The 23456-nt window shown below is 37.1% G+C and overlaps 1 protein-coding gene across 1 annotated transcript in view; it reads left to right on the forward strand.

Annotated features, from left to right (window-relative positions):
• Positions 1-23456, forward strand: part of CORIN (corin, serine peptidase) — a 149237-nt gene that overhangs the window by 8878 nt on the left and 116903 nt on the right. Inside the window, exons 2-3 of the mRNA XM_067297158.1 lie at positions 7338-7482; positions 20010-20462. Coding sequence (XP_067153259.1) covers positions 7338-7482; positions 20010-20462 — 598 coding nt within the window. The remainder of the gene's footprint in view (positions 1-7337; positions 7483-20009; positions 20463-23456) is intronic.

Consider the following 23456-nt stretch of genomic DNA (forward strand, 5'->3'; position numbering starts at 1 on the left):
CCCTGAGAAGTTAGGCATAGCTCACCTGTAATTGGTGAGGTCTCTTAATGTCAATATTTTGCATGGGAGTAACATTCTCATTTCTAAATCAAATCTTCTCAGGGAGACCAAATATTATCTTAATTATTTAGATTTATTTCAGCATCAAATGGTGCTTTTCTAAGTGCCTTTATAATCCACTGCTCTGCAGAAATAAAACACAGTAGTCTTTCCCAAAAATCTAGGTGAAATGTGACTAAACTCCTCAGAGCTACAGATCTTCTGGCCGTAGCATCAGCTTATTTCCACCTTCCTCAAAACCTTCAGAAAGGGAGACGGGAATGAATTATGAAGGAAATGGTGTACCAGGAGCTAGCGCTCTTTTAAACCAATGGTACACTGTAAGATATCATCTTGGACAGTGATTAGACCATTGGCAGCATGGCATTCATCTGTTATCCCAAACAAAAACTCAGATTTGGATCTCTGTGTCAGTGTCTACAATTGCTATTAGTACCTCATCTAGAAAATTTAAAGCAAGGATGGGTATGTCTAAGGGATCTGAAGTAACTGTGTTTGGACAGCACTGTAAGGCATACTCCAAAGGAATTGTAGTTGGTGGGTGCAGGGTCTCAAAAACACAGATATTGGAACACTATTATTGTGTTTGGATTTTTTTCAGCAAACTTACCCCTAGTTCTGTCTTGAACTAAAGCTGGAGCATCAGAATTGTGCTGTCAGAGAGAAGGCTTAGACATACTTGAATGTCACCTTGTCTCTTCTCAGCTTCTCCTGTATATATCCACAAGGTTCTTAGTCCCAAAGTTGTCTCTTCAGCACACAAAACTTCTGAAATTATTTGTCAAGAATTAAGACTCCCAAGCTTACGCTGCAGAAATCAAGGAAAGAATACCACAACATTTCCGTTTGTCTGAATCAGTGATTTTTAGTGTTCCCTAGTTTGGATTTTAATGAATGTTGTGTCTCATGTTGGATTAGTAATAGATTGAGAGGTCACCAGAACAGGAAAAGTGACAAGTGGGGTCTCTGTGGTAACCTGAAAGGCAAAAAATCCCCTTACTTTACACATTGTGTCTTCTATAAGAATCATCACTGGCATATGATTCTCTCTACTTACCTCAATTTAAGAAATAGGTTGGGAAGGTTAAAGGTGTTTCAGGTTTCTGCTTCCACCAAAAGAATCCAGGTGGACTTGGCACCTACCATCAACTAAAGATTTCTTTGGAAGGATGTACCTAGCTTTATATGACATCTCTCTTACTTGGATACTTTTTGCCTGTTCCTTGGTCTCTACCTTTGGATGACTAATAGTACACTTTCTACTCATGACAGTGACTGTTGAAGCATTGTCTTATACTTTTTAGAAGGAAAAATAATCAAAAAGTGCCTTGCTTATTCCCAGATTTTCCTCTGAACAGGACACAACCATTAAAAACTGTAGGACATTCTCAACTTCTGTTATTCGCTCCCAGGCATTTGAATATTGTGAGTTGGTCAAAAAGGGGTTTAAGAATGAGTATGATTAAATTTCTTTTTATATGCTGTCATCTGTTTAAACATTGACACTTCACATCTTCAGTTTTTGCTCTGTAATAATGAGAACTGCAAACCATCTTCCCTTTGGGGAAAAGCAAAGCTGAAATGACTGGCACATTCACGTGAATACAATATCTAGAGCTTTAAGAACAGCATCGCAAGATTCCTGATAAAATCACAAGAGCTGACAATATGGAGCACTGTTTCAACATTAGAACAGGAATACTATCAAGGATATGGAAAGAACTGCAGATAATTTTCATAATCTAACATGTTTTCTATACACAAATAATTGCTTGGCCCAATAGCAGATTCCTCAATGACATTATGAGGACCTCTACAAGGCTACCTGTTTTTTTGTCTCCTAACAACCTTCTTTCTATATTTCCTTGTGGTACTTCTTTCTTGTCTTCTTTCCAATATAATCATTTCATCGTACTTTGGTGTATGGCTTGCTCAAGGTATTTTTATGTTTATGATCCAATAGTTGTCTTCTGTTTTTCTTTGTATTCTGTGTTTCTTGACCCAGCAGGCATCAAGCATACTGACAGTAGACTGTTAGCCCTAATGATCCCTCTTTGTGGACAGAAGAACACCTGTTAGGTTTGTGATGATAACATTAGTAGATGTTTTTTGTCAAATGCTTAGAACATGATTCGTGTTGTTTTATAGACTAGTAGTTTAGATACTTTTTGTGTATAAAAGGAAGATGATGACATGTTACCATAGACTTTTCACTCATAAATCTTAATGTAATCTGTCATTTCTGTGACATAATCTCACAGGTATATTACTGAAATGCCATCTTCATGATCAATTTTTCCTCTGTCTTGCTGAAGACTAGTTCTGAATTTCGGCCCAATGAATTTTCAGTCTTTCTGTATTCAGAGGGGACTGTGTTTTTCTACCATCTTGCTTTTTTCTGCCCCTGTGATTTCAGAAAATTGAGTGTGAGTAGTGTACACTAAAGCAATCTGATCCAGCAGTCCTAGTTAAGAGTAGGATTTTTTAAAAATCTAAACTGAAATTAGCTCCTAGTTACTTCATGGTGTATTTCCTGTATTGCAGTAAATACTGAAAGAATGGCACTCACATGAGTAGCACTTAATACCATTTCACTAGGGACAGAATGTCTTAGCTGCCAGAAAAAATTATCTTATGTTTTTAAGTGTCCTGTATTCTAACACCTCATTTAATATAGAAACTGATTATATTAAAAGCAAATGACTTGTCACCTTGAAAACCAAACACTGAAATTTCCTGACTACATTGTATACATTATTTAATTGAAAGAAGACTCCCTTGAATCAAACGTTCTGTGATGATTTTGTTCTGTCAAAGGTGAAAGTTACAGTTTAATTAATGGTGGTGGTAGGAAGAGAACTTACATCCATATTCTTTAACTTCTGAGAATATGTTTTGGTGCAGTACTGTGCTAAATCTCTTCCATGCCAATCCCTCTTGTATTTAGGGTTGGTTTCTTTCAGTCTACCCTCAAGGATTCTGGTCTCAGTCTTCTTGCCCTTCCTTTAGAAAGGAAGATAAAGGTATATCTGGAGGGTGCCTCAGTCTTACAGACTTAGAGAATGAATCAGAGAAACTGTTGTCTACAGAGGGAGCTGAGGGAAACTAGTTTATTTTCTTAGCCACTAACCTGGGTCCCTAAAGTGGGCTGACTGAATAAGCATGTAGCACCTCTGCTTCCTTCTACAGGCCAATTTCTTTCTAAACATTCCACTATTTATGTCTGGTTTTGGATTCATAGTCCCTTTGGGGTGTTATTCTCTTCAACTCTTCCACTGCTGAGGTCAGGAGTTTCAAGTCTTTAGTGAGATTTGAAGTGCACCCTGCTTTCTTGTCACTTACTGATCTAAAAGAGGGCTACAAGGAAGGTACGAAGCTGCAGTGGATCCCTTGCTAAACCAGAAACCTTCTGAGATTTGCTAGGAAAGAACATTTTGGAGGACAGAGCATACCTGAGCTTTATGCAGATACCATTGGCATACTAGAACACTTGAAATTGGTGCATGTATTCCTTGTGTGTTAAAATGTTTGGTGGCAAGAGGAAAAGAAATGATACCAGGGAATACAAAAGAGTAGGTGTAATATATTTGCATTTATCTCCAGGACAACTCATTACATTATCATTGATGTTATAGGAACCATTAGCACTACGTCTAGTTATTTCATATTCACGACAGAAACTGATGGGAAAAACTCATATGAATATTCAAGTGGTGGAAAAGTGGCATTTATTAAGCTTATGCTTATTGAGTCACTGATGATGATTTTAAATAGAGTTAGTGTTTTTCATGAGGTCTTTTTCTGTAGAAGGGAAAAACAGAACATGCTGTTTAGTTGCCTATAAATATTTACTTTGCTATTATACAAAACTAGCAATTCATGGTGTTTAGAGAAGCATGTCTTTCACAATCCAGCATTCTTTTCTTGAGCAGTCACTGAAAGCAAATTTGGATACAACAGTCCCTGTTAAAATCTGTGGAAGTAAGTTGTCACTGCAAAGATTGGGGTTTATTCTTGTTTTCAGGAATTAATAAGAAAAATGTTTGAGGTCCTTCTTTAGCAGACATATTTGCCTAGAGTGGCTAGTATCCACAATGCCACTAGCCTTTAAAAATATTTCTAACAGAAACAGAGGAACATACAAGCAAGATATTTCAGAAGCTCACTATTTTCACTGGCACTCACACATTTAATGTTTCTCCCAGCTTAACTCAAACTGTCCAACTGTGGTGTTAACTTTGCTCTTACTTGTACAGCCATGCCCTGAGTGATTAAGATCAAATACAATCGATGTTGATACTGTTTCTGTTTTTCTCAGTTCTTTGAGAATACAATTTCATGGTTTACTGATGACAAGTTTTTTACTCTCAAGACAAACTCTTGTGTAGTTATGGGTCAGCATTTACATTATAGTACAGTGGGTAGAGTTGGGCACTTTTGACTGGCATTTGCAAGAACTTCGTTTTGCTTGGGAATCATTTCTTTAGGAGGGCAAATTGGGTCTTATGCTTTTTTCTTTTGAAGGGATTAAGAGTCAGCTTCTGAGTGCCTTAATCACTGGGCTATACAGTGATGGTCTTGCTCCCCATTATCTGGCCCAGCAGAACTGTGGATTTTTTTACAGAGTATAATCACTTTGAGGGATAACGTGCCTGATTCTGGAGGAGTCCATGTTTAGATGGTTGCGATACTCTAATGAGTAGAATATCATCATTTTTAACTGCTTCAGGCTGAAGAGGGAATTGAGGTCAACTGCTACTTTTCCTGTGGGAGCACTGTAACGGCTGCACTGATGGAGAGGGCAACTTTACACCATTTTCTCTTTCTTTAGCTGTGCTTTCAAAAATAGCTTTGGCAGCTGTTTTGGGAGAGCTGTGTTAATAACAGAGCTATGTTATTCCTGTGTTACCTAAGCTCAGAGCTCCCGAGGGGGACCAATATAGTAGGTGCAAACCAAGGATGTGAAATTCAGTGACCTGCCATAAAGAACTGCTGAGCAGTTCTGGGCATGACCAGAAGCAAAACTTCAGGTAGTCTTGAAGACTTTAATGTCAAAATGTACACAAGTGTGGACTTCAGGAAGTTACACAGTCAAACAGGGATTTCTAACTGTTGCTTGGATTTAGGAACCTAAAAGTCACCAAAATCCTTTTGTGTATCCATGCCTGGATATGTGAGGTGTTACTTGCAGGTAAGGGAAGTAATTTAGCTGAGATATCCCAAAATCTTGGATTGCAGCCTTTTCAACTTCTGAATAATATGTGCATTAAGAAAAACACTTCTGACAACCGATTAACACCCCAGTTTCTCTATATTTAGCTGCTTGTAGGAAATGGTGATGATGATCAGATTGCAGATCCTGCCAATTCACCCAGGCTGAACCCTGTCAGTAGACAGAGCTGCCAACCTTATTATTCTCACCCTGGGCTGACTATTTCAAATGTTCAGATAACTCTGTCATCTTTAAGTTGACCATCAGCTTACATCCTCCTTCCTACATGAGCCTAGGAATAGGACACTGTTGAGACTGAATCACTGTGATAGGAAGAAGGTGCAGTGGTTATCAAATGAGATACTGCTAACACCTCTTACCATACTGTTACCATATCAGTGTTCCATGTTGTCTGATCTATGCATTGAATGGTGAAAGTAACAGAAAAAGTCTAATGGGACACTGCACTGGATGGTTCTCAAGGAGGTCAGATAACACTCAATCTTTGGTGGTATCAGAAAAAAAATACATGAAACTGCACAAAGGCAATTCTGTCACTCCTAGTTTGTCTACAGTGTCTTGTAGCCAGCAGCATGAACAACAGATGAAAATTCTATTATTAACATGGAAAGTTTCCCTACATATAGCTTTGTGTCATGCTGGAACACGAGACATTGTAGAATGACAGAAAACACGCTGTAAATCCCACTTTTTCCTACAGTCTTCTCAGATAATGCAGGAAAGTGGGCACTAACATTAGGAGGGGTGTAAATATAGACTCTGTGGAACAACTCCTTAAGAAATAGTTAAAATTCCATTTGTGCCATTCAGTCTGATAACCTGTTCTTCACAGAAAGGCATTTATAACAGAGCCAATGAAGGGCATAACATTTGGAGACGGTCATTTGCAAGACTGATGTTGCAGACCTCTATCTCTTGAGTTCTTGCCCATTTGTTTGGGAAGAGGCTGACAGGGTAATGGACGCATTTACACTCCTGTGTCCTGTCACTGCCTGTAACCCCTAAAACAGGAGGCCAGCTTCAATATGATAGATCTTCCTGATGGAAAGACTAAATTATTATTTGTTATTATTCATTATATTCAACTGATGAGTCATCTTTTGGGGTGACACTGTCTGGAATTAATAATTCTATAGTCCTATTTCATCTTATTAAGGGTAAAATTGTAAATATTTTTAATGTCACTTCTGAATTAAAAATGTATTAATGTCAAAGCAACTGTTTCAATCTTGCTAGTAATGTCTGTCTAAAATTTTCGGTTTTCTTGTTCCTGTTTAACAAGTGTGATATTTTTCTAATACATGACATCATGGTCTTAATGGTGTTATGCTTTAAGAGGATTTTTATCCCTATTATATACATTGTAAATAGATATTTAGGCTTCAGTCTTTTGTACATGTTCAATTTTTTTTATTTTGTGCAGCTCAGCTGAATTCAGAAAATTGTTTTCCTCTATACCTCCATATTCCATTTATACTGCAGAACATATTATTAGCTAGTTCCACAGAATACTGTAATAAATTCTAGAATTGTAAAGTCCTTTGAAAATGAAACAAACATCATTGTGCATAATAAGTAGAATGGTTCTTATCACTTCTATTGTCACTTAAAACAAAGATGATAATAGTTTCTTGATTCCTTGATGAAAGAAACAGATGGAGTTCTTGAATAATTAATAACAATTATTTTGATTATAAAATAAGCTGTATTTAACTTGTATTACTTAAAATTTGCTATATATTTGACATTTTTCAAATAAAATGTCTAGCCTTTCTTCTAGCTCATCAGAAATGTTTAGAAGTTTTACTGAAGCTATGAGTTTGTAGATATTACAGGGTGAACTAAAATAATATACTATGGATTACTCTATCCTGTCTACCAAAAGCAAGTTTATATTTATCTTTTCATTAAGAATCTAAAAGCTGTTTACAGCACATATTTAAATGATACTTTTATTTTGTGTATTGGGCGGGACTGCACTTAAATACACTATAGGAGTTACTTAGTGACACCAGAATCATAAAACTGTGCTTTTGTTTTTCAGGTTTTAGGAACAAATGAGGATAATATGGGGGATGGTTGCTCTCAGAAGCTGGCCTCTGCCAAATTCCTTCGACTTTTGCTCCTAATATTGATTCCATGCATCTGTGCCCTTATCCTTTTATTGGTGATTCTGCTTACCTTTGTAGGTGAGTGCTAATGGAGTTAATTGATATGGTTTTAATTAAGGAGAATAAAACTGAAATATGACTGCAATCTCAAGTGCTAATGTAATTGTAGGCATAAAGATATCTCTTAGCACATCTATCTCAAACAGTAAACTAATAGTATGTTGCAGAGAAATAGATATCATATTTGGATTTATATGTTTAAAATGTATTCAAAGGTAACAAAAAGGAAACCTTTTCTGAATTTCTGAAAGTGGATTTTTGATGTGTGTACTACCTTGAAAATGTAGTATGTAGATAGTTTTCAGCAGTCATTTTGCAATATACCGTTACAATATACAAAAATATTTATGTTTGTTTATTTGATGTACAGGTTAGAGACACTTAAATGACTCTAAGTGGAACGGAGTATTTGTCCCTTAATGCCATACACTGATGTGCAGTGATGATTTTTCTTATCAGATGAACGTTAACTTATAGCCACAAATCTTTCTGAACAGCCTGCAAAATATCACTGTTTCACTAAAGCAAAATATGTATGTTTCTTATAAATATAAAGTATATATCAATGCAAACCTCCAAGTATGTTTTGCTGAAACTTTTTCCAGACATATTAGATTTCATAATGGCTTAATCTGTTAACTAACTCTGTGTCTGTTATAGAATGAAAAAGCTAATAATTTATTACCCACAAAATTTTAAAAAGCTTTCCCTTTGTTACCTTTACAGAGAAGCTGAAATATCTTGGCATTAAACTGTTGCAATTACAACATGAAAAAGACAGTAATGCTAGGCTAAAACATTACTTTATTGGGAAAAAATAGTAAAAAAATTAGTCTGTTTTGCTTTCGGTGATGAGAGATTGTGGGATTTTTGCTTCATTTTTTTTGTTAAGGAAAATATTTCCTTAAGTACTTCAGAAGCACAGCTATAACAAATATGGTAAAATGTATGTGTGTATAGAGAGATAAATATAAATCTATATTCCTGTTTAAAACCCCAGCTTCAATACATATCATGCAAACAGTTAGCAAGAGTGGCAGGAAACTGAACACGTGTCTAAATAGCACCCTCAGCTCTGTCAGAATCAAGACAACTTAAATCTGTTTTCTCAATTCAGCCTGTAGAGGATGATTTGCAACAAGATGTTTTATGCCTGTTCATTTCATTTAGCTTAAGTTAGGCAAGTCGAAAAATCAAAGTTAATGAATGTTATGATTGACAACTAAGTCTTGGGATATATCCTTAAACTAAGAACAGGCTGAAATGGATTAAGATCAAGCAATTAGGAAATATGATGCCATTCAATTTACTTTCCTTATGTTTAGCATTCCATTTGTATCCTTCATATCCTCTGCCCTAGATTGTCATTCTTTGGTGAGAAAGCAGATAAAAAAAGCAGGTGTATTTACGTCAGCTGTACTCAGTATCCTCCTCTGAGGCCTGTATTGACATAATACTATTAAGATTGTATAAAATCCCCCAGGGAAAGGGGACTTGTTCTGATTCTACTTCTGTAGCAAAAATCAGGAATATCTCCTCTTAAGTCATTGTAACTACTCTAGAGTGAAGAATCAGGCTTGGTGTTACTATCCAAGCCTAAAAATTGTCAAGGATCCCTTCAGCATCCTTTGAATTATGGTGATTATAATTTAGTATTCTTCTCTCTCAGTTAGCAACTTTAGTTTTATGTGCATTGATAGCCCAGAAACAAATATATCCAATGTCTGAAATTAAATGAACAAATTCTGTGGGCATCTTTGAAGTGCATGTAATGTAGGCTATTCTAAGTATTGAGAATCTATCTTATTCAGAATAGTAGTTCATATTCAATACAGATCAATAATAACTGAATGTTGTTACAGTCTAATATTGGCACAATGACTTACAATGTAAGAAATGAGTTGATGGTCCTGACTGACAAATGCCTATATGAATAAAATCATAATTTGTCATTGTTACCTGTTACTATTCTCGGATCATTATAATTTAATAAATTATTAACTTCTATTTCATAAACCATAGAAACACTAGCATGTGTATAATAAATTTTATATAAGTAATATATATTATCCATTTCAATAATTTATTATTAAATTTTTATTATAACAAATGTTGTAAAGGTATTATTAAATTTCCTGTTCATTCATGTAACATATTGATCTAGATTCAAGGCAATGAATTCTACATCTAATATAATTATTCTATGTATAAGAAATTCTGTTCTTGTCTTTTGATCAAATGGAGGAGGTAAGTTCCATGACTGTGATGCTAGTATCTTTTACTGGTGCTTAAAACACAAGTAGAGAGCTCCTGTATCTTTCTTAGAACTTCATGAACTTTTCAGATTTGACTCTAGGTAACTAATTCAAAAGAAGATTATATTTTGTTATATTTTATATTTTGCAGGAAAGCATTTTGCTTACTGTGGTAAATTTGTAGGTAATTATTCTTTTCCTTCTGTATTTTTTTTCATTGAATGAGGCATATAAGCATAAAAAGTGTGCACACACCTTAAAACTTTTACATTCACTTTCCTTTTATCTGAGATGTTGCTTGCACATCATTATCTCTATGTTGAACAAACTGGGAAGTTGGTATGAATGGAAGCAGAGAGGTAGAGCTCTACATTTGTACAGTAGTAATTTGGAGTAGCCTACTTGAGATATGCCATGGGTGCATGTTTTGAGAATGTCATTAATCAGCCTTTCAAAAATTATTTACTATCAAGGTGCAAAGCTATTGAAAAAGTTATTTTGTTAGAACTGTGTGCAAAGAAGAAAGGACAAAGCAAACGATGAATAGAGGTACACATTACTACTTTGACAAAAAACTTCTATGGTCCATACAAGAAAATATCAGGCTGAGCTGCTCAGCTTTGATGTCTCTTCCATGCTTACGCTCTTTGGCTCTGCATATTCTTCTGTCCCTCACTTATCACGAGTGTAGCATGCTTGCCAGCCTGTAGAAGAAAACTTCATGATGAATATTTTTGTACTTATTAAAGTAGAGGCAGTAGTTAAGCTGTTAAGAAGGAAGTCTAACTTTTAGAACATGCCTGTAGTACTTCTCTTGATTTTCTGTGTTATATCAGAGGACAGGAGGGCTTAGGAATGGTCTCTGCTTATGACTGCTGACATGAAGACCTAACTCAATGATGGAAGTTTGAAAAGAGCAGAAAAGGCTAGATTATACATGGCTAGAATTACTGATATCTTGCAATTCTGTCTGACATCCATAGGCATTGAGAGCCATCTCACAAGACTACATTATAATTTTTTGCTGTGCATTATAGTTAAATTAATTTTCATTACTTTCAAGAAAGCAAGCAATACCTGATTCTGTGGTTTGACTAGCTCAGTCTCTCTTTAAAATGGAAAGCCTGAAGATCACCTTAAATCTGTATTAGAATCTGTAGTCCATGTCCCATTTTGCTTACACTGAAAAAAATCCTTAAGTAAGGCATCCTATGTAAATTTTACTAAGGTGCAAATTTCCAAAGTTTATAAGAATGAAAAATCTCTGGCATTTTCATTCTTTTCTTTTGAGAGAGGAAGTATTCTAAACCATCTGAAATACTAAATTTTTAAACAGTCATTCACAGCTGGTGAGCATAATGCCAAATTTCAAATTTTTGTGATTGTACCATAATTGCTTAGCAATGCAGTTATCTTGCTGGGAAAACAAAAATGCTTTATACTTACAGGTCCATAAAAGAAAATCAGTATTACACTTACTTCATAGTGATAAATAGGTTCTGTGGTAGTTGTTCCATTTCTCTTATAAATTGATACTAATGTGGTCTTTTGCCACCTCCTGTTAATAGCCATCCACAACTAATACTTTGTCTATTTTTTTCTGTAGAATTCAGAGCAAGTCTTATGATACACATAAAGAATGGTTTCACGTACTTCAGACATTTACAGTCCAGATGTAATTTTGGGACATATGATCACACTGCAGGACCACATCAAACAAGTTTGCCTTTCAGGCAAGCAGCATACTCTCTTATCTATGCACAATGTTAGGCATTCATGCATTTTGCAAAATAATATTATAAAAATCTATTAGTCCATCAACACTGGTGGGAATGAGAATTACAATGAAAGTGTTCAAGATATGCTGTTCACTCTGGATATGCAAATAATTGAGGTTTTGTTTCTCTCACCATCCTCACACTAGCAGCATACAATGTTTTATTTATATTTTGGCCCCAACATGTATTTTGAGATTAATTTTGGCTATCAGTTAGAATTACTACAAGCATTATGCGTGAATGGTAGTATTTAGCATTTTCATCTTATTCTTCTTAAAAGCAAAACTTGTTTTAATAGCTGATTTTTATTATCCATGTACAAGTATGAACCAGCCTGGTCAGCTCTCAAATCATTCGGTTGTTTGGAAAAGCCATAGCAAGATTCGGTCCATCTGAGAGATACTGTCTCTTGCATATCACTGGCTGAACAATGATCATTACTATTATATTATCTGCAAGGTCTGTATTATCCTTTTCTTTCCTCTCATAAGGACACAGAAGGAGCTGGGTCTCCTTCACAGAATAGACATAAAGAAAAGTATATTGTAATAAGACTGCCAGGGTTAGCTTTGTGGCTGTTGGATCCTGCACATTCATCAGGTAACATGCATATATCAAAACTCCTGTATCAACTGGGAACCCAACTATACTGGCCTGGAATGAATCTTTTGCTGCACAGATGAAATTAAATCTTCAGGGGGAGTTATAGGACATGCTCTAGAGACAAAGCATCTTGATTGCTGAATCATTTGGAGACCATAGTAGTTCTCCAAGTGATGTCAAGCCTCAAGGCATATGTTCTCATATGCCTTCACAATCTAAACCGACTGGCAGCACAGAGACACAAAATTGTTACTATGAAAGCAACATGAAATATTAACAATTCCATTGTCAGTATCAAGGGTAATATTTGCTGTAAGAGAGATGTCTAAATGTAGAAATAACACTAATGTTTACATAAGCCATTTTGTCCTGGAAGTTTTTCTGATGGAAGATGGTGTATATCACATAAATGATCTGCCAGTTTTGAATTTGTTCTTGTTAGCACAACTAAATTAGGGAGAATATCCAAAGAAATGTACGCCAGAGCAGCCTCCACTTGACCAGTCTATAAGAACTAATTTACTTTAGCAAGCCACCTTAACTGACTCTCCTGGAAGCTTGGAGAAAAAGTTGATGCTGTGAATACAGCTCCAGGTCAGAATGTCCCCTGCGAGACATAGCTGAGATCAGTGGAGAATTGCTCTTGTGATCTAGAGAATAACAATGAAAGTCTGGCAGTCCATCCAGCACAGACGGACAGACAGTCATAGAGTCTGAAGCATGGATTCTGGTATGGTATAATTGGTTCCCAAAGAGTCAATCATGCTTTATTTTATTAGCCAGTGCAAAGCAATTGTTTAATACAGTCAGAGTTCAGGATTGATTTCGGAATTGAAATAGAAGCATTATGTGTATGTTACATTTACTTTCTTAGATTAAGAAAAGCTTTATTAATAAAAATTTGTAGCTATATGACCCATCTTGCTCAAGGAACTAGAAGACAGGCATCAGAAATGAATTTTGAATAGATCACAATGTTATGACTGGAACTGTCAGGCAACAACAGCTGTTAAGGCAGCAAACAGCTACTGTCTTCCCCTCCAGTCCTTTAATTTGAATCTGACATTTTGCTGGGACTTCACTGCCTGACAGTCAAAAGCTGGTGAAAGGGAGAGAGTCTCTCCTTTCTTCATAGGACCTTAGTAGCCTGGCTTCATTCTGCAGCTTTCTTAAAAGACAGCTTCCACAGTCAACTTCCAGTTCCTTTTTACCTGGCAACATATCCCTTTTTTACCCTAAGATGAAGAAGAAAAAAAAAATCTAACAACTAACCTCTTTCTTGGCTCTTTGGGCAGCTGGTAAGCTGTTTAAGGTAATGTCTTTGCTTCCCAGGAGGAGTAGAATAAAGTCTGTTACTGCAGCTCAGCTGATGGGCAATGATTTGATGTGCCATGGTAACTCCATATTATTAGTGATGTGCTCATTCCTCCAGAGCTTACAGAGCCATAGGGACTGACCCTGCAGAAGAAACCTCAGTGGGTACATTCCAGCTAGCTACATTTATGAACCAAAATTTCATTCTCTGTGTAACTGTCTCATACATTATACATGCTTTGGTAAGCCTCTCTGCTCTATTTGATTAGCTTTTTAAACAAACCTGGTCTTTTTGAGATTTCCTGCTGTGAACCACTAGAAATTACCCACAGTATACACAGCCAAATTCTCAATTTAATAGCCTGAGCAATGTGACTGCTTCTTAGATCTCATAACTATCTCAGATCTTTAAATAAAATATTAATTCTCCAACAGTGAAGTGGAAAGTGATCAGCAAGACTGTTGGCAAAGCACTGCTTTGAACTGAATGAGCTTGGTGCCAGTTTCTCATTTTTGTAGTGAACATAATGAATGCCAGCATGCTGTATATTTCTATCATCTGGACATGTCCAGCTGTAGCTATACACACAAATCCAAAACAGATACATCTATTTCTTAACTAATTAACTGTCATCTGGCCTATGATTTACTGCCTACAGCTCTGTATGAACTCACATCTGAAGAATAGTTTGATATGATGTATATGTATGCACATAAAATGTATATTCTGCATTTTATATGGTATGTGTTATTTGGCTGTTAGCAGACATTGATAGAAAGTAAATCAGTTCTTATTACAGAATAGATTAATCAAGTATTGTTTTAAAGCTTCACACTGTTTTCTTAGGAGTCTTGAAATTGAAATAGTTCCTTCAGGGGTTTTGATGCTGTTAAAAAATCTTCAGTAAACTAAACTTAAAATTGAAGTTATGCCATAGTATTTTAGGGGAGAAAGGACTGGATCCAAAGAAAATACGAACCTAACTCAGAGAGTGCAATCAAGTGCTTGAATTTCCTATTCTGTGCCTGGAAGGATAAGAGAACAAGGTGATTCAGGAAGGTGATCCAAAAACCTCACATACTAAGTGGAAGTAGAGCTGTCACCTGGAGTTAGCCAATAGGGAGTGCCAAGCAGAAGTGCATGCTTGCCTACCTCCCTCAAGAGCATATGGACTAGAGTCCAGGCAAGTGCATGCAATCCATTGGGACACAGAGTCTAGAGACCTTTCCTGATGTTATCTAGAAGTATTCTTTAAAAGAACACAGTAAAACTCATTCTTTTAAAGCCACTCTAATGCTGATAGTGCTCAACTTAATACATGACAGTCAGTTGCTGGAACACTCATCTAGGAGGTGGAAAAACTGGATTCTTTAAACTTCTCCAGTCTTAAGCAGCTAATTGGAAACCTGCAAGATTAAAGTAAAACTTAAACCTAAAGATTTGAAAGTATGGAAATACAAAAGTTACATGTACCCAGGCACCATAAGCCTCCCTCCCAGTAATACCAACTTTCTGCTCCCCGTCCTTGCTCTCTGTAAAGCTTATTATTTTGGGGGCAAGAACTGTTAAAAAGAAATTTAATAATACTCACTGTCAGCTAAAGTACAATTGGGAAGGTAATTTTCTAAAAAGTAGTTCATTATGTGATACATCTGTCAGGAGAAGAAGGGGAATTGTTATCACTAGGAAATGATGAAAACAGAACAAAAATGTTATTGCTGGAAAGGTGGGTTGAACATGCAAACAAGCATTTGAATAACTCCATGGAAGAAGCAAATGGTTTATGAGTAATGATACACATAGTTATTATTATAATTTTAGATAAACAACAAAATAAGGCGGGGGGGATAGAATCAAATTGGTAACTCTGCTGTATTTATTGGTCCACTGTATTAAACCAAAGGTTTTTGTTTTTTTTTTTAAACTTTTTAAAAAGTCTTCACCTGACTTGTATTGCTTAATATTCTGCTGAGTGATATATAAATAGCTAATAATTTTTACTTTAATTTAAATCATTTTTCATAGCTTTTTGGGGCTGACATTTTCTAGGCTTTTTCTATTTTTGTGGTGAGTGGAGGAGAAGAGAAGAGCCTAGAGAGGAGGAGAGAGAAAATGTGAACAAAATCCCCTCAGCTATTCTTGAGTTTCCAAAGGAGGAAAAGAAGTTCACTTTAATTTTTTAAAAGCCACAGAAAAAGTTACTGAAGTTTGAAATTTGAAACAAAGTAGGTTTCTCAATCATAGAGGTTCAAATTTTGATTTGGAAAAAAAAGCATCCAAGTAAAGCTACATATGAGTGAGCACAATTTCTGAGCATGCTTCCTAAGGTTTTAGGAAATCATATTACTACTGTCCCTGTTTGTGAAATCAGAGCCCATTCATTTTTCCTGTTTTATCTGATTAGAGGACTCAAGCAAAGAGAAACTGTTGCTGGAATAACTTACAGATGGGAGACTTTTAGTTGCTTCTGTAAAATGCACAGAGTAAACTCCTCTAAATCCCAATGAATTATGAACAGTCACTGGTGGAAAAACAGAAACCTTCATATACATAAATATAAAGTTCCCTTGGGTTCCTCTAAAGAAAGTTAGATTCAAAGGCTTACTCACTCTGAGGGATGCTGGAACCAAAATAACCCAGCCTAGATAGATGAAGCTATGGTAAATCTCAAATGGTAGCTGTTTCAGTAAAATCCATTATATTTCAGGGACCTTACAAGTTTTTCTTCTTAATTGCTCTTCAGTGTTCATCAAACAAAGTGCTAAGAATCCCTCTTCTCAATTTTTCTAGTTCCTTTTTTCTTCTTACTTATAAAGCTTCCCAATCCAAAGTCACTTCAGACTGTAAGTTTAGATCTTCTGGTATTGTTGGTTATTTGTAGCCTTGATTAATAAAGATTCCCTCCTGTCTAATCCTTCCGTTGCAGCCCAGGTGATCTGATTTAACCTGGCCACAACACAGGTGAAGGGGTGAGAGGTGGGATTCTGTGACAGCAGGGGGAAGGGGCTGATGATACTGGAGTGGTTATGGGTTGTGTGTGGCACCTGGGCTTACCAGAGCAGAGTGCTTGGTCGGGGAGAGGGGACCTGGAGTGGTAAAGAGTGAACAATACCTGGCTGAAATGTAATCATGTGATTAGCTATTTTGGTAAATGCAGTGACCAAACTGAAAATGAAGGCCAGGAGGTGTGGCAGTGGGGGTTGCATGGACTCAGGAGTCACCTGCACCAATGTGAATAAACAATCAGAGTGGAAAGGAGTCCGGGTGACTTTCCTCGAGTTCAGAAGGTTTGTAGAGAACAAACTGAGGTGAATTCTTGCTAATGCACTTCAAATGTGGCCATCTTTTTGGCTTGAGGGCCTGCAGCTAGCAGCAAGGGTGAGAGAGAAAAGGAGCTGAGAGGAAAAGCAGAAAACTTTCTTTTTTCCATATAGAGCTCAGCTTGGGGAAGCCAAGCTATTTTAGGTTTTTCTTTGGATATTGGTTAAGGAAAAGCTGTTTTATTTGTGACCCCTCCTTAAACAGAAGAATGTTTTTCACTTCTTTATTTTTACTTTATTGTCTTTAAGCAATTAACATGAGAGGAATGCTTAAAAGTCACTGTTAGGAGTAGCATCCTGTCATGTTCTAGCAGTGTTGCACAGCTTTTAGCATCCCTTTCCTTATGTATATGTGAGCAGCATTTTAAATGAGGGAAGTTCATAGCAAAAAAATGCTGTGATTTGTGTTAACAAGACAGCCGTTGTTGAAGTTAGAATACCTGAATAGCAAAATTGGCTCTACAGATAATCTTATTCTCAATGAATGTTTGCTCCCGGGTACATTGAACTTGGTTAAAAGATAGCAAGGAAAGCTATTCAAACTACAGATTGTTGCCAGGGTATTTTAGAACAGCTGAACAGCCGGGGAGATTTTTATGTTTTTAAGGGCTCTTTTTAATTATTTGTAATTAAATCTACCTGAACTGGATATACTACAATCGTTAAACTGTTTTATGTCACAATACAGAGCAGTGCTTCTCTTCTAGCATTACATACTACTCTGATATATTTGGAAAAGAAAATCTGAGTATTTGTCATTTTTATGGCACATAATTTTTATGTTCTGTATATATTTGAGATGCCTACTTTGTTATTTAGATTAGCCAAATACTTCTGTAATAGCCACATGTAAAAATTTCCTGATACTTATGGGATGTATATCCTTAGTGTTATGCAGCTGTTTTGATTTATGAACTAGAAATATTTTGCAACTGCTCAACATACAACTAAGTAAAGTCTGTGTTGGTCTATGGTATATATAGTCTGGAGAAAGGAAGACTATCTCTTGGTGGAGGAGGATCGGGTTAGGTACCACTTAAGCAAACTGGACATACACAAGTCCATAGGCCCTGATGGGATACATCCATGAGTGCTAAGGGATCTGGCTGATGTCATTGCAAGGCCACTCTCAATCATCTTTGAAAGGTCGTGGAGAACAGGAGAGGTGCCTGAGGACAGGAAGAAAGCAAATATCACTCCAGCCTTCAAAAAGGGCAAGGAGATGGACCCAGGGAACTACAGGCCAATCAGCCTCACCTGCATCCCTGGAAGGGTGATGGAGCAGCTCATCCTGGAGGCCATCTCCAAGCATGTGGAGGACAAGGTGGTGATCAGGAGGAGTCAGCATGGCTTCACCAAGGGGAAATCATGCTTAACCAATCTGATAGCCTTCTCTGATGGAATGACTGGCTGGGTAGATGAGGGGAGAGCAGTGGATGTTGTCTACCTTGACTTCAGCAAGGCTTTCGACACTGTCTCCCATAACATCCTCATAGACAAGCTCAGGAAGTGTGGGCTGGATGAGTGGACAGTGAGGTGGATTGAGAAGTGGCTGAATGGCAGAGCTCAGAGAGTTGTGATCAGCGGCGCAGAGTCTAGTTGGAGGCCTGTAGCTAGCGGTGTCCCCCAGGGGTCAGTACTGGGTCCAGTCTTGTTCAACTTCTTCATCAGTGACCTGGATGAAGGGACAGAGTGCACCCTCAGCAAGTTTGCTGCTGATGATACAAAACTGGGAGGAGTGGCTGATACGCCAGAGGGCTGTGCTGCCATTCAGAGAGACCTGGACAGGCTGGAGAGGTGGGCGGAGAGGAACCTCATGAAGTTCAACAAAGGGAAGTGCAGGGTCCTGCACCTGGGGAGGAATAACCCCATGCACCAGTACAGGTTGGGGGTTGACCTGCTGGAAAGCAGCTCTGCCGAGAAGGACCTGGGAGTGCTGGTGGACACCAAGTTAAGCATGAGGCAGCAATGTGCCCTTGTGGCCAAGAAGGCCAATGGTATCGTGGGCTGCATCAGGAAGAGTGTTGCCAGCAGGTCGAGGGAGGTGATTCTCCCCCTCTACTCAGCCCTGGTGAGGCCACATCTGGAGTACTGTGTCCAGTTCTGGGCTCTCCAGTACAAGAGGGATGTGGCACTACTGGAGCAAGTCCAGCGAAGGGCTACAAAGATGATTAGGGGACTGGAACATCTCTCATGAGGAAAGGCTGAGAGAGCTTGGCCTGTTTAGCCTGGAGAAGAGAAGGCTGAGAGGAGATCTTATTAACATGTACAAGTATCTGAAGGGAGGGTGTCAAGAGGATGGGACCAGACTCTCTTCAGTGGTGCCGAGCGACAGGACGCGAGGCAACGGGCACAAACTGAAACACAGACACTTCCATCTGAACATGAGGAAAAACTTCTTCCCTGTGAGGGTGACAGAGCACTGGAACAGGTTGTCCAGAGAGGTTGTGGAGTCTCCTTCTCTGGAGATATTCAAAATGCGCCTGGATGCAATCCTGTGCAATGTGCTCTAGGTGACCCTGCTTGAGCAGGGGGGTTGGACTAGATGATCTCCAGAGGTCCCTTCCAACCTCAGCGATTCTGTGATTCTGTGATAATAAACCAACAAAAAATTAAGTACAGCAATTATCTAATATACTGGGTATAGCTATATATTTAAAATCCAGTATTAGAGAAGGATGGCAGAGAATATAAGAATATATATTTAGCAGTGGTAGTTAAATTACATAATCCTATATAGACAAAACAATACCTTTCTCCATTTTAGATGTTAGTGAATGTAAAATATACTAGAAATATATTGGCTCCTATGAAGCTGCAAATTAGCTTTCTAAAGATGATGGTACTATTTGATGTGAATCTTCACAAGCGAAGATGTGTTAAAAAGATTAACAATAATTTTCTTTTATTACAATGGTAGAACAAATACATGTTGGAGTTCCCCCTTAATTATGTGCCATAGTTTTGAATCTGTAAGACTTCAGCAATCTACTATAAAGATTAAAATATTTTTAGTTCATGGAAGTATTTATTTGTGTTGGACAATGGCTTTTTAGTATATGTATTCATTTATCCTACGGCAGTCACACTTTTTGTTTCGTTGTGCTTCTGTTATTTTGTTGCTATAAGAAATTCTTTAATCTTATTTAATTGTAAATTTGAAATAAAAATTACTTTTTTTTTTGTCTATGCCATTATACTTAGTATTAACCTTCCAAAGCAAATAGTTTTTTCAGGGTGATGGTAATTTTGGTGCTTTTTTCCTCTCTTCCAGGGGTGCTAGAAAAAACATGCTTTCATTCAAATGGAAGTGAGGTCTTCACAGTTAACGGTGACATTGAAACATCTGATGTTCCTTTTCCAAACATGGCTGAAAATAGTTCCAAGGTTGATCCCACAGAGGATCTCGGCACACACACCCTCTCCTGGACCACTACGCCTTTATCTCACATTGACCTAATAAACAAGAACTCAAATATATTTAGAGATACTTTGCAGGAGAATTCATTTAATCCTGTAACTCAAGGCTCACTGCTCAATCCTGATCCTCCAGATGATGCTGTTTTGGCAGAGGTCCCTGAAGACAGCACCCAGCTGTTTGCCACTGGAAAGGAGGAGACATTGTGGTCCACGGACATATCCTTTAACATCACAGAGAGGATGGCCACTCTGCCTGTATTAAGTCCTACCCGTCCATCTGTGTCACAAAAAATGGATCAGAAAAAAAGTAAGTTTATATTTTATTTGGCTCCATAATTGTGACTTACTGTTGGCCTGCCTCCCAAACAAATGATTTCTGAGAAATAAGAGTCCCTTTTAGATAATTTATTTTATCACACATATTCCATGTTGTAAGCAGTCAGTTTATTATCAGAACATCTGATCAACCCGGTTGAGGAAGATGTAGTAATTTCTTTCAAGGATGAAAGCTTACAATACATTCTTCAATTGGTGATAATCATGCATGCTTACCAAGGCTGAAAATGTGAAAATGAGTTATTGCAGGCTGTATTCAGTTTATATATTGGATTTTCTACATTTTGTTAAAGTTATATATGTGGTAAGTACCTTCCTGAAATGGGGACATAATTACAGTTTCAACTTTTTATATATTAGTGGACAAATTCTTCTCTAATGTGAAGCTGTTTCTCTATGCAGCAATAAAGTCGACATTTATGTCACTGTTTGACAGTGACATTTGTGAGGACTGTAATAAAAACATCAAAAAAGAATAACAACAAAACTGATAAAATATCTGTGATCATTTTTTTGTCTGACTGTAACAGCAGGTGCATTTCATTAGTGCCATGGTCATTTTATGGATATATGATGTCAGTAAAAGGTTCCTTGATGTTGTTTTGGTAACAACTGAAACACTAGGGTACTATATTAAAATAAGTTTGTTTCTCTAACTGCATATCATTCCTTTGCTAATGGTCCCATCAGAGCACAAAACAATACTTTTACCAAGTCATTGAGAGGTCTGACATAAATGAAAGGGGACAACCCATGATCTGAAAGTGGCACACTCTATTAAATATATATTTGAAATCTCTATGAGAATGATGGGATAGTGGCTGACAGTAGTGATCCCTTCTGAAAGGCCACTGAATAGATGTTCTTTTCAGGAGAATGTCTACGTATCATTGCTCTGCTGGATTCTGTGCTTTGTTAAGCTGTAAGACCTGATATTACTCATCTGAACTATCTAATGAATGTACTATTCAGGTCAGAATGATCAAACTGAAGTTGCATCAGAAATAGTTTGTTTTGCTGTTTTTTTCTGAAACATTCTGCCTTCAGGGGTTTGTTGGTCCTCTCTCCCTTCCCCCTACCTTATCATCAAACAGGCAGATAAAAGTTGGGAAATGGAGAAACTTCTCTGTATGCCATTTTCTTGTTCTTCCAAAGTGAGGTAAAAGTAGGGGAAACCTTTGAGTAAGACTTTTTTTTTTTTTTTAATCTGGTACATGGAAGAGATTCTTTTCGAGGATCATTTCAGTGCAAAAATTATTTTCTCACTCACAAATTAGCCTTGAAAAATGATAACTTAATATGAATCGATGATCTGTCAATTTTTTCTTTCAGTCTGCTAGACTGTGGTTATTCCACAGGTCATCTGAAGGGTTCAGTTTTTCTGTAAGTCAGTGTAAGAACAATGTTTATCAAACAGAACCTATCTCTTGTTTTCTTCCCCCTAAACTGAAAACGTGTATAAACGCATATTTGTATCTTATGGTGATTCATTTATTTACCTTTTTTGGTAACTTGATTAATTATCACTGCACTGAGGAATAAAAAACTATGCATAGAAGCAAAGTGGGCTATATTACAGATACTTCCAACCTATATCATTTTTGATAATTATGATAGCAAAAGACACTCCAAAGTTAGCAGCCTGCTAATAAACATAGAGCAAAATTGTAAGGCAATATACCGCCTGTTTTTCTCAACTAGAACTTCCTTAAAATGTGTTGTGGGCTTCTAATTAACTGTTCCTCTTCTGGAAGATGGTGTCTTTGCATTGCAGTCTTAGTAACTGGGTAGATACCATATAGATATTAAGACTAAGATACTGTGTTAAGACGTAAGACTGTGTGTGTTTGTATGTGTTTGTATTCAACTGCCTAATTGTCATATCTAAGATATATGGAATTCCAGGAAATACAGATGAAATTTGGCACATACGGTACTGATTTTTATTTATTTATTTATTTATTTATTTATTAAGTATCCTTGAGGTGGAAGTAGGTTCTTTGATAGAAACTCTAGTGAAGAATAGATGGGGGGGGGGGGACAGAAAGGCATGATAGAATAAGGAAGAGACAGAAAGGCAAACAGAGTGTTAGGTGTTACCATGAAGGGTGCAGAAAGAAAACAGAAAATCTTGTTATGCCAGTCTATAAGTTCAGAAAGACAGTAGTAGAATTAGAAAAGTCAAACAGCAGGCAACCAGAACCAGTGGAGATAGGAATGGCTTAGGTTTGAGGAGATACTAAACAGACAATAACTCTTCCTCCTGGAAAACAGATGGCTGAGGAGTGAGAGGTTATGGCAGATGTCTATAGAATCTTGAGTGGCCTGGAGAAGTTGAACAGGGAACAGTTGCTCACTGTTCTTCATGATATCAAGTGGGTGCCTATTGTTTTTAGGTTATCAGACCTAAAAACAAACAAAAGGAGGCACATTTTCACAGAATATCAATCTATGTCATGGAGCTCATTGCCATAGGATGATGAGAAAACCAAAAAGTATAAAAGTGCCTGGAGAACTTCATGACAGGTTGGTCTGTTGGGAGCTTTAAACGTACAATCTCTGACTCATAAAGTCTCTAGACTTTAAATTGCACGAAGTTGTTATTTATACTTATAGGTGGTTGTTCCTTACTTGTCCTAAACTGTTATCTTTTCTTAATCATATGATGCTGACCCCTGACAAAGGCTAGCTTCTGAGCTAAGTGTATCCTGTGTTACCTCTCTGTCAGAAAGAAAGTGAAGGAATACATTTTTCCTGTTGAGGTTATTTGAGTTTGTGTGAGTTCAGATTTAAATATGTTGTTTTAAAGGCATGGCTCATGGTCTTAAGCCATTAGGATGGCTCATAGGAGAGTTTCCTGATAGCAAAAACATCAGGAAGGGAGCCTTAAGTGAACCAATAGGGTCAGTAGACCGTATGCATGGAATTTAAAGGTTTATGTCATATTATTCTGTTCATCTGTCAA

The sequence above is a fragment of the Apteryx mantelli genome, chromosome 5, assembly GCF_036417845.1.
Source record: "Apteryx mantelli isolate bAptMan1 chromosome 5, bAptMan1.hap1, whole genome shotgun sequence".
Classification (NCBI taxonomy): Eukaryota; Metazoa; Chordata; class Aves; order Apterygiformes; family Apterygidae; genus Apteryx; species Apteryx mantelli.